The sequence below is a fragment of the Salvia hispanica genome, chromosome 2 (assembly GCF_023119035.1).
Source record: "Salvia hispanica cultivar TCC Black 2014 chromosome 2, UniMelb_Shisp_WGS_1.0, whole genome shotgun sequence".
Taxonomy (NCBI): Eukaryota; Viridiplantae; Streptophyta; class Magnoliopsida; order Lamiales; family Lamiaceae; genus Salvia; species Salvia hispanica.
This window is the reverse complement of record NC_062966.1, coordinates 34,995,126-35,009,705: the sequence shown is the minus strand read 5'-3', so window position 1 is coordinate 35,009,705 and position 14,580 is coordinate 34,995,126. Positions and strand designations below refer to the sequence as shown.

At 34.9% G+C, this 14,580-nt stretch overlaps 2 protein-coding genes across 2 annotated transcripts; one reads left to right on the top strand and one right to left on the bottom strand.

Moving 5' to 3' along the window:
* LOC125208297 lies at nucleotides 1-3,609 on the bottom strand. The gene is made up of 6 exons (XM_048107878.1): nucleotides 3,452-3,609; nucleotides 3,176-3,356; nucleotides 1,846-3,071; nucleotides 772-1,182; nucleotides 474-700; nucleotides 1-391 (listed from the first exon to the last, which is right to left on the bottom strand). Exons 1-6 carry the CDS (start codon nucleotides 3,498-3,500, stop codon nucleotides 134-136), a joined length of 2,352 nt encoding a protein of 783 aa, XP_047963835.1. The 5' UTR covers nucleotides 3,501-3,609; the 3' UTR covers nucleotides 1-133.
* An 8,086-nt stretch (nucleotides 3,610-11,695) lies between these two features.
* On the top strand, nucleotides 11,696-13,001 carry LOC125204043 (myb-related protein 306-like). Its single transcript, XM_048102583.1, has 3 exons — nucleotides 11,696-11,888; nucleotides 11,976-12,105; nucleotides 12,188-13,001. Exons 1-3 carry the CDS (start codon nucleotides 11,756-11,758, stop codon nucleotides 12,792-12,794), a joined length of 870 nt encoding a protein of 289 aa, XP_047958540.1. The 5' UTR covers nucleotides 11,696-11,755; the 3' UTR covers nucleotides 12,795-13,001.
* Nucleotides 13,002-14,580: the final 1,579 nt, after the last annotated feature.

The window sequence follows — 14,580 nt, the reverse complement described above, 5'->3', positions numbered from 1 at the left end:
TACCACAACATAAATGATTCATCTCATATCTCATTTCACTAATATTTACCAATACAATGGCCTTACTTATATCTCGAAAAGTTAATAACAATGATCAAAAAAACATAATTTCCAAGTAGATAAAGTACTAAAACTAACAAGGAAAGAGCAAGAAGTCAGGCTCTACATGTAATTTCCTATTCACAAAACTAATTGAACCTAGCTTGTTATTACACCATATCAATTGCTCCCTTGTCACTTTGGACATATTCAAAACTCTAGAAACTAACTTCATATCCACTTGAGAGAAAAAATACAGAACTTGGTCCGAATCATCTTCTTCCCTATACCTTCTGATCTTCCTTAAAATGCAATTCTCACTCCTCAGCACCTCCTTCAGCTTCCTCTCCTTCTGCATTCCGAGAAAACATGACGCGATAAGCAACGTTTTTCGACATAATACACGACATAAATAAAAAGGAGGAGAAGAAGACCTTGTGAAGATCTTTCCTGATCTCCACCAGCAACTTATGCTCCTCTTGGCTGGGAAGCTCGGGTGTTTTCTTGCTCGTCCCTGCAGCCGAACAATCCTTGTCCGCACGGACGAATCGCCAGAACGTTCGTATCGACTCCTCGACGATCTCCACAAGCATGTCGCTTGTAACAATGTACTCATCCATGTCTCTTTTCTCTGCCCTCCTCTTGTCTTTCAAGTTGTCCTCTGCAATGAAGCCATGTCATATTTAGCATTGTATAGTTAAAACTCGAGATTGATTAACTTCGTGTTCCCACCTCGTATGACGGGGACTTGAAGAAGGTTGCGGACAGCACACCGGGTCTTGACATAGTTCTGCACCCTCGGGCCTTGAAAGAGCTCGTCCTCGGTGAATCTGTTCATCAGCACTTGGAACTGCTGGAACTCGTTGGCGACCTCGTTGTACCTCCGCCTTCCACGGGGATCGGTGTCCCACAGGTCCCAGGCTTTCTCGTACTGCCAGTGCAAGAACTCCCACGAGAGGCACATCTGCCCGACGTACACTGCCTCAAGATCGCCCTGCAGCTCCTCCACGAACTTCTTCATCGGGTCGCTCCCGTGGATCTTGTGTTTCGACAGCCATAGGTTTTGGGACACGAGTGATTTGAGCGTTGGCGCCCGTTTCTGCTTCGATATCGACTGTAGAGGATCCTTTAGCTGCAGAAATCCTGCATTAAGCAATGTTTGAAACTATACTAAGAATCACAACTCACAAGATCAATGTAGCAATTTACAATATGTTCATGAAATTATTACTATACTACTAAAATCTAAATATCATAAACACAACATCGAATAAAGCATTTTTGCCATAGAAAAGGCTGCCTATTGACTTTATGAGTTTGACAGGGGAAAATTTTGGAAACTGGGAAAGAAAATTTGGTGTTTGAATTGAAGAGATTGTTAGGTCTCGTGATTCCACAACATTTATTGTGGTTGAGAAATTGGAATAGTCCAACAAAAAGCATTGGTTATTACATTGACTTTTTTTATATTTATTGCCTACTACCAACTACCTATTCAAATCTCCACCTCAAAAATGGTGTGTCATCGACTCATTCTTCCTATGCCTTCAACCAAACTAAGTCTCATGCTTTATCTGTTTCTAGACATTTCAACAAACAAGATCTCGTGGGGCCTCATTTTCATCCAAACACCAACAATATTCAAATCAATTCATCCATTTTCTTGCATAAACAAAGACACATTGCTGTTTAGACATACAATCAAGACAAGAATGTATTAACAACAAGCAAGATACTGCAAGAAAGAAGGCCGCAAACGGATAATGATCACATAAGGAAAAAACGGAGGGAGCAACGGGAACTAACCCATGGCATACATCTTCTGGTAGTTTATGATGTCGAATTTGCGCATTCTCTCCCTATAGCTCTTGTAGAACTTATGAAGCTCGCCTATGCAATCCTCTCGTTGGGACTCATCAATCCGCCATGGCTTCAAGTCGTCGCTTATCTTGGGGGACTCCGAATCCTCTAGAATGGTGGGGAGGCCAGTAGCCTTCACCTTCTTGAGCTCCATCTTCAGCTGCTCGATTAGCTCTTGATGCTCCCACAGCAACTCCAGCTTGCTCGGATCCTCAGAATCCAACACCGATGAATCCTTAGACGTGAACTTCTCATCATCATCATCATCACCATTGGTAGGAACAACATTGCCTACATTGCTATCATCAAAATCTTGTTCAAATCCATCAACATTGCTATCATCAAAATCTTGTTTCAATCCATCAACATTGCTACCATCATCTTCTAGCTTCTTTAACTCTTCCATTATATCACTATCTTCGTCATCAAATTCATCGGTTTCTTCGAAACCAGACACTTCACTCTCCGAATCCATCGCATCATCCACATCAAATCCTCCACCAAAATCTCCATCCGACAAGAATCCATCGCTGTAAGAATCCACCAAATGGTTCATAACCGAACGCAAATGATCAAAACTAGTCGACTCCGAATCACAATCCATAACCTCGGAACTTTTCTCCGAATCCAATCGACATTCCTCAACTAATTGCAACTTCTCAGAAAATCCCTCTTCCTCAATTTTCTCTCCATCACTGACCTCAATTTCCTTTCCTCTATCATCAACATGAACGCAACCTGTTTGATCAAAGTCCTCCTCCGAATTCCCAGCTTCAGAAGCCTCTGTTTTCTCAAACGAGCAGTCGATTTCACCCTCCTTAACCGGGAAAGTCTCAGCCTCGTCAATAAAAGCGCTGACGAAGCTCTTCCCAGATGAGAACTGATACATGTTAACAGTTGCACAAGGGACCACCTCCGAATTCAATGCATCACCACTTTCTTTACTGAGCCGGCTAAACTCATCGAATGTCGGAAACTTGAATTTTAAATGCTCCACCGTGTTCTCCTCCTCCTCTTCCTCTCCCTCCTCCGCCGCATCACCACCATCGACGTTTACACTCTCATCACCATTAATCTCATCTTTATCCTTCAAAAAATCCAGCCTCTCTGCTTCAACGAATTCTATTTTCTCGTCGCTCTTGTTCAAGGCACCACTCCCATCTCCTTGCAACCTGCGCAAAAAAAAAAAAAAAAAAAAAAAAAAAAAAAAGTGATTAACGGTTGAAATAATGAACGACCTAAAAAAAAACAGGGGAAATGAAGAAGCGGCGAAAACCTGAAAATAAAAGCGGAGATGAAGGTGAGAAGATAAAGGCGGATGAATAAGAAGAGCTTGTGAGGACTAAAACCGGCCATATCCAGAGAGAAACATCCGAATCGTATAAATTGAGTCGGAAGCAACGGAATCAATTTTGATGGGAGGTTTGAAAAAATCAACGAGGAAACCGACTCAACAGCTGCAAAAATAGTAGAATCAATCCGAGTCAGAAAGGAAGTTGAAATCCGACCTAATAGGAAGGGGAGATGAGATTTAGAGGGGGCAGATGGTTACGCGCCAGCGACTCGGTCTCCACGGTTACATGCAGCGACGCCTCAACCATAAAACTCACGCTACAAATATGGCTTTTTTGGGAGTTTCAGTGAAGATGGAGAGAGAAAGCAGAGAGACAAGTGTGAATGGAAGAGAAAATGAGAAACAGAGGAAGATAATTTTGATTTTTGACATTCAGAATTTTTGGACTTAAAAAGCTGTTTGTATTTAAAAATATAACTATAAGCTCCACGTGGGTCACTCCTTGCCTTTTTTATAAAATAAATTATTTTAAATTAGTAAAGTTTTTGGTTATTTTGTGCAATGTCAACTTTTTAAATGTTGAAAATATTTTTGTTGGTGAGCATTCCATTAAATGCTATACTAATAATAATAATTATATCCAACTCGGATTTGCCGAACTCGATGTTTAATTATTACTACAAGGGAAATATTTGTGCAATTTCGCTTTGATTTTTAATATATTTAATTAATTTTCCGTTCATGAAATAATTTCTCATTTTTTTTTTATTTCCATACAAATCAATTAATTTGGACAAAGAGATTATTTTTAATATTGTGTTAGAGCAAGACCAACAAATTTAAGACTGAGGAAGAACTAATAATTGGAAGTACCCTGTGTTCCACACAAATAAATATGGTAGACTTTAGTGCTTTTTCAAATTAGATTTAGGGAAATTATGGTACTTTTTGGAGTTGGTGTTGAAATGTGAATATTTAAGTGATAATATGTCACACCATCATGATTTATGAATTGATTTGTGATAGAGAATATGATTACAGAGATAGTAAAAAATTTTAACTAGTGGAGTAGTAATTAAATAATCTTAGATGTTTTCTCATCCAATATTTACTTCTCCAAAATCATAGTAAAAATCTCTCTCCTTTCCTTTCTTTGGTAACTACCGGATGCACGAATTAATACCTTCAATTACGTGCTAAAATAATGGTCTCTTTACTTTTCGCAAGATTTAATAATAATGTGATTTTCTAGTATTTGGTTAGTAGTTATAGACTTATAATGAGGTTGTACATTGTAATAATTGCGTGGATAATAATTTGCCGACTATTATAATAAGTCAAGGGGAATAATTAACCTTTGTTAACGTTATTGTACTATTGATATCAAATATCCCAGTCTAAAGATTAGGACTGTAGTATTTATTTACGAAATAAAAAGAACCTTCAAAGTGGACGAAGAATTTTCCAAGGACATTAAAATTTAAAAAAATTGGATCTCTAGAAAATTTATTAACATCTAGAAGGAATGCTGAATATTTAATCGTAGTTACACTTACACACACGCTTTGTTATAAATACTTTAATTTTGGAGTAATAATTAAATACTGCTCCCTCCGCAAAATAAGCAACTCATATTCCTTTTTGGAACATCCCAAGATAAGTAACTTATTTTCCTTCTTGGTACTCTATCTCTTTTTTTTCCTTACTTTAACTCTATTACTTTATTCACTTTCAACTTTAATAACAAAACTCCATTTCCTTAAATGTCGTGCTGAAAAGTTTGTGGTCACTTACCTTGGGATAGAGGAAGTATATATTTATGGATATAAATTTGCAGCCGTATTATTAAAAAAACATTCCCCACTTGTGATTGACGCAGTCAAAGTCCGTCTAAATTAGAGTCTATATATCTTTTAGCAATTTCTTTTATTTATTTATCTCGACATTCGTAAGTTATTTGGTGTAGTTTTTTTATTAAGATTTGGTATAAATTGTTATTAATATTTAGTTTTCACGAGCTTTGAGAAATACTAAAACTAGGGTTCTTCTAGAAATTGTATTTTTCCGATAGTTACCTTAAAAAAGAGATTAAAATTATTCATTTAATACCAGCATATATGGGTAGGCCAAATAGTAATAACTGTATGTCGACACGATGTAAAACGACGTCGTCCGCCCCCTACAACGGACAATAAATAGTCATGTCTAAAATCTGATTGGCTGTCTTGTTTATAATAGTTTTCAACCCACTAAATAATTTTGTCTACCATTCAACTATATTGCTGTTGGTAATTATTATTTCGCTCTCTAATATCTTGTCATTTATTATGATGTTGTTGTTTAGTAAATTTAATTTACATTGCCTTTTCATTCCTACCTGTATCCTTTTATAGTCATCTTGTATATTATTCTTGGTTGAAAACTAAATCCCACATATTTAACCATTTTAATGGATTTAATTTAGACTAGTGATGTACTGTCTTGCCAATTATCCCTTCAAATAGTTCGGGATAAAATAGTTAATGAATAAGAACAAATAGTTAAATAGTTAATGAATAAGAACAAAAGTTTTAGATTCGAGTCTATCGATATTTTATTCGTGATTATCAGTTATCCCATCTAAACATTGAACAGATTCCATTAGTCCACTAGATAGTGGTTTGGTGCCAAAACTATTCAGTTTTGAAAAATATAATTAATTAAGAAAAAAGAATAAAAATATTTGATATATATAGTAATTTGATTTGTATCACAAGAGACAAAGCCATGGTTGAAATCCCACGGCACAAAAACACACAAAAAGTTTTCAACGAAGTCAAACCATTGGAATGCCGCGTGGAATATGTTTTCGGAGTTTTTCAAATCATTTTTTATATAAGCGCTTTTGATACGACCAATTGCGCTTACTATGTAAATATTAACGCGCTTCTAATAAAGACAAAACGTTTTATAGGAGTATAAAAGGAGTAGGTACACTATTCATTTTCATAATTCACTCTTTTGCTATAGAAAAATGCAGTAAGGGGTTTGTCTTTTATAGATATTAAAATAAAATTCGAAATCAAGTTTTGAGTGTGTACTTTTGTTAGAATATTTGATTAATGCTTTTGAGGTAGATTGGAGTAATAAGTGTGAAAAGTCAATGTCCGGGTCAACAACTAAAATTTTACCACAAAAAAATGCCACAGAAAAAATTTAATTACTTGTATTAAGTTCAATAACGTCAATATATCATTAAAACCATCTATTGGTTTTTAGTGAATCCTATAATTTTTAAGTTAGAGATATAAAATACTAGTACTAACTTATCAGTTTTTTATAATTTTCTCATTATAGTCAAAATCAAATACAACGTGGCAACAAAACGCGTCATCTTGGATAAATCGATATTGTTTTAATTCACACTCAGAATAAAATACAGACGTTTTGTAATTACGGTCACAGTATCTGATTTTGTCATATTGGTTTTGAATTCAATCATGCTTGATAATTATGAAAAAATTGAAAATTTTGGAGTAGTAATTTTTTATTCTAGATTAAAAGTTAATAAAATTGAAAAACGAAATTATGTAATTTAAATGACAATTATTTAACTTTTTATGATGCTACTTGCCCCCTGGGCTATGGAATAGAAACAAAGAAGCATTGTGTACGCAAAGGAATTATTGCGACTGTGGGTTATCTATTAATGTTAGCAGAATTTAAAACGCAAGCATTGTCCTTTTTTTTCTGGATTAAGGCCCAACATTTGTTTGGGTTGCATTTTAGGTTATATATCTATAAAAAAAAAATTGTAACGTGCCTTTCTCATTTACTGACCCCTACTCATGTTTGTTAAATTAAGAAATAAATTGATAATTTTATACAACGAATTTTGAGTTTTCGACAATGATCTTATTCAATAAAGGGAATATATGGAAGCTCCTCACCAAGTAGTGTGTTAATCAAATATTTACTTAATTTATACATCAAAATGAATAAAAGGAGAATATGTAGTAGTATTTTTATGTGTTAATTACAAACACAATTTGAATAATTCTTTCCTAATTGATGTTTTGATCTTTTCCTGAATCTAGTGAGTCTAGTTCCAAATCCACGCATTTAATTTTGAGAAAATACAATATTTACACATAGATTTTTTTTTAGATTCCCAAAGGTATCTCTCCTACGATAGTTCAACGCTAAACAGTAGGGGACTGGTCATCGTTTCTATCGCTTTAATTGAGACGTCTCGAAAAGAAAAATGACTCACTTTAAATAGGACGAAGAGAGTATCATTGCACGAAAAGTGGGGTGTATTAGATTTTTTTTAGATTTGTTACGTTACTATAGAGTTGCAGAGTTGCGGTGGAGATGAGGGGCCCCAAAGACCATAGTCATTTTGGAACTAATGCAAATCAATCAACTCCATGCCCATCCTGTCTAAGCAATAAATCTGGTGAACACAATTCATCAATTTCGTAATCAGTTTTCTCATTCTTCTTTTCAAATATTATGGTCCTACTGCAAGACTTTTAAGGAAAATAATTAATTAAAAGGACTAGCTTGTCCTTGAAAATGGGAGAATGAATTGAAAACCACAAAAATAGAGAGATGGGAGGGAATGAATTGAAAACCACAAAAATAGAGAGATGGGAGGGAGGTTCGCAATTCATTAATACTAGTAAAATTAAACATATTTTTAAGAGCTTACAACATCAGTAACACGGTTCTTGTGGCTCGTCTTGAAGTGAGACGTGTTAGGACTGTGTTGCAAAGGGTGGGCGGGATGTGTGGTACGGAACGATGGGAAAGGGACGAGCTGGGCACTAGTATTCACCCTTCCCTTTCTGCTCCAACAGTGTGCGGAGTGATGGACTCTTGCATAAAAATAAAAATATAATTTGAGTTACATATGAATTAAATAAAAATAAGAATTTATTTAGGATATAGACTCAAAACTAGTACTCCCTCCGTCCCAGAGTATTAGACTCACTTCTTTTGGACACATGATTTAAGGAATTAATATTTAAATAGTTAAAGTGGAGAGAGTAAAGTATGAGAGAGGGAAAAAGTAGAGGAGAGAAGAGAGAAAAAAGTAGGTGGAGAATAAAATAAGATAGATGTTTTTTGCTAAAAAAGGAAACGAGTCTAATATGTTGGGACATCCCAAAAAGGAAAGTTGGTCTAATACCTTGGGACGGAGGGAGTACTAGTTAGCTAAATTAAACCAAGTATTAATCTAAATAACTAATAAATTATTAATTATCTTGGTAATCCATTAACCTTGTAAAATAGCATTCATTTAAATCTTTGAGATATACTCTTTGAGAAGTAGTATTATAAAATAAAAATGATTATCGTTTTTGACTTATCCTAGTGTAGGCCCAAAAACATGGTAATGGGCTGTATAACAACTCCGCTCAGTGCGCTTTAATTTTCAACCCAAGTACAACTGTACACATTTTAAAAAGTGGAATTCAATTTTTCCTTTTCCAATCTTATTTCTCCATCTCTATACAAAGAAAATAAAATTTTTGCTTCACCAAAAATGGAATTTGAAACCCAATAAATAGAATTTTGTAAGATCAAATATGCGCTAAAAGATTTTATGTACCGTGATATTGACGCTAGTTCAGTGTCCACATATTTTTATAATAATGAAAATAGTATTATTATTAATATTGTTATTTTTACTATTATTCCTATTTTTATATAGGCACATTAATTAGACAACTTCAGAATCAAGTAAGAAATTAATAAAGACAGAACTGAAATTACAGATGACAAAGCACATGATACATGATCATGTTTAAATCAAGAATGGACCATCAACAGTTAATGCTCTACATGTTCTTGCATCAATAATGGACCCATCAACACTTAATGCACTAATGTTCCTTCTGTGCCCATATAAAATATATATTTCACACATATCACACACATATCTATCTCAATATATTGTGAAATCGAAAAGTATTATTTTGTCCAAATATGAAAATAAAAATTGTTTTTCATGCATTCTTTAGATTTTAGTGCAAGAAAAATTATGGTATGCACTGATTTTGGACTGTATTGCTTAATGTACTATGTTATATTAGCTATTAAGATAAGACCAATATTAATGTATTTCCAATAGACGATCTTGATGGCGTTAAAAACATTGTTTAAAGGATGAATCTTTTTAATTATTTATAGAATTTATTTTTAATTTCAGTAATTTTTGTCTATGACATGTTTGCATCAAATATGCTAGTAGACTCTTTTGAACAATACAGTTCTTTTGATGATGACTTAGTAAAATAGTAATGTAGGGACTAATGAGTACTGACGAAGTTCGAATATCACCAATCTCTTATAAATTGAGCATGTCATAATTTTATTTGCTATTCTATATCAACAAGGTGCACACCTCAAATAGCATATCCATGCATTCTTGAAACAACATACAAACGCAAACCTACTACATATATGAACAAAGATTAAAAAATACTATAAAGAAAACTTATTATATATTTTGTTGTAATAAGTTTCAATTTTCGTTTAATAATCTTAGGACCATGTTGTAATCATGGCATTAATTAATAGAATTAGATTGGGATGATATTACAACATAACATAATGATCATCCCCGTGGATAAAGGGGTATAGTCGTTTCTAAGTAAGAATGATTACTAAATTAATTTTCGAATTAATTTATTAGCCAAGATAGAAAACATTCCATCCATGGGATGTAAATTAATTGATATGATACAGTGATACATGTTTTATGCCACAAAGTATAGTAATTACTCTTTTCGAGTACTATTCTAAATATAGATCCATCATTAATACTGAGTTATATCATAGACAGTAGTACATATATACCCCTCTATTCCGCCTTAATAAAAGCATTTTATATTCTATACTCATTTCGGAAAAATAATAATTTTATTTTTCACTTTGCTTTTTCTCTATTTTTATTATTTATTATTACTCCATTAATTATCCAAAATAAGACAGAAAACAAAACGCATCTATTAACATGAAACGAGGGGAGGGGATTATGATAATCATATGCCAATTGAAAAGCAATAGAATTATGTTAATAATTGTATTGTCAGTAAGGGTTATTGACTGATGCAATTTATGGATGCAGTAATTTAGCTTTATAGTCATAATATTGACAATATTGACAATCTTCACTTTTTCTGAAATTTTTGAAGAGGTACGCCTAACTAAGAGAAGAAACATGCAATAAGAGGTCCTTGACCAAACATAGAAATATGTTCCATCGATCACAATAGTACTACAAAGAACTTGAGAATATCAACCGAAAATGATGTGTTCCAGCATCTTGTCTTTTACTTCCATAAAATGCATGGATCATCTTCGATTCATTTAACCGAGCTCAGTGCAGGGCATGGTTATTCCAAGTCGTGGAGATAACATTCTCCAAATTTGTACTAAAATGCAAAACAAAGTTAGTGAGATAGAAACTATTAAAACGAAGGTTCCCAACGATACCATTCTCAAGTGAAGATTTCTTCGCCTAGTGAAAGTTTCATCCCATTCTCAATATTTCCTTTGTAACAATAATATATTTTCGGTATAAGAGTATTCACAATAGTGGAACATAATTCCGCGCTACAAATCCACCTATCTCCATTTTCTTATGCCACATTAACATTTTATCTCCAGCCCAAAAACCTGCAATAGCGCCCTATAAAAGTCTCCCCCTGTTTTCCACCTCACCACCATTTTTTATTTTTGTAATTTTGCTACGTTATCAAATAAATTTTTAAAATATCAAAATAATATAATATGAAAATGAGAGAATTGGAAAGAAGCTAGAGAAGTATGTTGTGAGAGAGAAGCGGGTGTGGGTGCAGATGAAATGAAATGGGAGAAGGTGCATTTATAGTGTGAATTTTGAAATTTAAAAACCGCGATCGGCAGTAGTCGCTCCAATAGGCGTCGATCGACCGCCAATCGCTGTTGGCACAGACGAGATGTCGTGCATTGGGGAGGGCCCGTGGATCGGCGGTCGTGATGCAATGGGGAACGATCAAATCACCGATCGATCAGCGGTGAGATCGTCCCCAATGCTCTAAGCTTTCAACATTGAAATATTTTTCCAAGTACAAAATGTGGAATTACTTCTTAGACGAACGTATTTATCGAACCGATATTAATTAAACACACTAATCTTTACTAGACTCTTGTAATTCCTACGTTTAACCACATTATAACTATTTAGTACTACTCCATCATTTAAGTTAAAACAGTAATACGCATGCAAGACTTAATTGCTTGATGTATGAATTCACCATTTAATAAGAGAGAGAAATTAGGGTTCATAATGTGGAGATATTGCAGAGAGAGAAGAGGAAAACGAAGGTCATTGAATGCCACGCGGTTTTGGTAAAGTAGAACAGACGAGGCAGCAACGCACGCAGCTGACTTCCATGGCCTCACTTAATGCTCTTGCTGTCACCTTTTGACCCCTTTCCTTTTTTCTATATATCCCCACTCTCCTTCACCACACACACACCCTCTCTCACCTCCAACACACACTCTTCACTCAACTCTAAATTAGGGCTAATGGGGAGGCCTCCTTGCTGCGACAAAATCGGTGTCAAGAAAGGCTCTTGGACTCCTGAAGAAGACATCATCCTTGTTTCCTATGTTCAAGAACACGGCCCAGGAAATTGGAGAGCTGTTCCTGCTACTACAGGTCTTTCAATTTCTCCTTTTTTTTAACCTAATTTTTGTGGGGTTTTTGAATTTTATGTTTTAACATTTTTGGGTTTTCAATTTCTAGGTTTGAGGAGATGTAGCAAGAGTTGCAGGCTTAGGTGGACTAACTACCTCCGCCCGGGGATTAAAAGAGGAAGCTTCACTCTTCAAGAAGAGAAGATGATTATTCAACTCCAAGCCCTTTTAGGAAACAAGTAAGAATTTTTTTTTTACCCTTTTATAGAATTAGGTTTATTTAGGTTAAACTATGTTAAACCTTAAATTTTTTTTATGAAGATGGGCTGCGATCGCGTCGTATCTCCCAGAGAGAACAGACAACGACATCAAGAACTACTGGAACACGCATTTGAAGAAGAAGCTCAAGAAGCTACAAAGCGCTTCAATCGTTGAAACCGACTCGAAATCACACTCGATTTCGAGGGGGCAGTGGGAGAAGAGGCTTCAAGACAATATCACCACAGCCAAACAAGCCCTTCGCGACGCGTTGTCGTCTGAGAACACCGCGGAGTCTCCCTCCTCCGCGGCCGTGTACGCCTCCAGCACGGAGAACATAGCTAGGTTGCTCAAGAACTGGGTTAAAACCGAGCCGAACGAGTCCAAATGCTCGAGCAATGTTTCAACGACTATCGATTCGGTGTGTAGCAAGGAAGAGGAGAGCACTGGGATGGATATGAACGGAGCTTTTGAGTCCATTTTCGGGTTGGAGAGTCTAGAAGCTTCGAATTCCGATGAGTTTTCGAGATCTGCTTCGCCTTTGGTTGCGAATTGTGAGATCAAACAAGAAGAGAATTCAACTTCTTTGTCAGTGTTGGAGAATTGGCTGCTTGATTTTGAGATGAAGGATTATTTGACTGATGTCTCGTTTGATGAGAATTTAGTTTAGTTTTTGGGTTTACAGAAATATTTATTTGGAGGTGGAATTTTTTATTCTTGGTTATTTCTAACACTAAGGATTTGTTTTTCATTTGTTGGGTTAAATTAAATCATCTCTTCTGATTTAGTTGTTTTACTATATCGATGTATATATTCTGTGCCCTTTATTTGTGTTCATTTCATTAAATGAAAGTAAGGTCCTATCTATTTCTTGCAATTTTTATGTCTGATGTTATTATATCATCTTCGATTTGATTTTTATGAGTGTGTCACGTAATATCACAATCAATATTGCTAATTCACATGTATTGAATAAGACTGGTGATGAAATTGCTTAATCGATGTTTCTAATAATTGTGGGAATTCATTTGCTACACAAATATTAAGATGGTGAATGCATCACAAGACTCTTTTTTATTTCGAGATATTTTGGTTTAATTTTAGGTACGTGCGGATAATTTTCGACCTTATAATGGATCAGGTCCGTGTCCGATGTAGTATTTCTCATTAACATAGTCTTTTCCAAATGTATTTGTTTCCATCAACTTTTATTTAACATTCACTACCAAAAAAAAAATATATTAAAAATATTTTAGTGCAATTAAGGATGCTAATTTATGTTTCATATATCAACGATTTAAAAAACGTCCTTAGAGCATTCACAATGGGAGCCGATCGCAAGGGCCGAGCAATCGGCCCCGATCGGCTCCCATTGTGGAGAGGGAACCAATAGCCACTCCCCATCGCCTCCGCCCCAAGGCTGCCCCATCGTCTTAGCTGATATGCAAATGGTTCTGCATCGGCCCTGCCATCGGCTCCCATTACCGGGCACCAAGGCTGATTTCATTTATTTTATTTTATTTATTAAATTTCTTCCCTTACTATAAATACCTCACAATACCATTCAATTCACACACCCACATCCTTCTCTACTCACATTTTTTTCTCACTAGAAATGTCTTTCAATTCCTCTTCTGATATTAAAAATAAAATAGTGCGGATGTGAAAATGAGATGTGCTTTGAGTTAAGCTTTGTGATGGGCTATCAATGCAGGGAGATAGGCTCTGATATGGGTCTGCTGACGTGGCATGAGAAAATGGTGATAGGCTCCGGAGATAGGACACCATTGTGAATGTCCTTATTGTTGATGTCCCAACTAAAATTAGAGGATGCAAATGAAAGCGTCTTTAGAAAAAACAGAAAATATAAATTAATTTATCTTTAATTTAGGGACACTTTCTTTTGCGTCCTAAATTATTACTACCTCCGTCCCTGAAAATTTGATACAGTTTACTATTTTGGTCCGTCCCTGAAAATTTGATACACTTTACTTTTATCATTTTTGATAGTGGACCCCATATTCCACTAACTCATTTCTATTTACATTTTATTATAAAACTAATACTTTAAAAGTAGGACCCATATCCCACCAACTTTTTCAACTCACTTTCCATTACATTTCTTAAAACCCGTGTCGGGTCAAAGTGTAGCAAATTTTAGGGGACAGAGGTAGTATTATTTTTTAAAACTTTCTAACGCAAGTAATTGCGTCTTAATTTTTGTGTATTTAAAAGATAAAGTTTTTTTTAGTGATTCATGTTACTGTGGTCATTATCTATGGATTTATTTAGGTTGATCCTTTTTATTTCTTTGAAAGTTTTGAATTCTCTTTGGTTTTATTTGCTTAATTGGTTACTTAAGACCTAATCAATGATCATTTAAATGAAAGGGCCTTGTTTTTATATTCGTTATACACACAATTATATCTGTATCCAATTAATGTCTAATTGTTTAT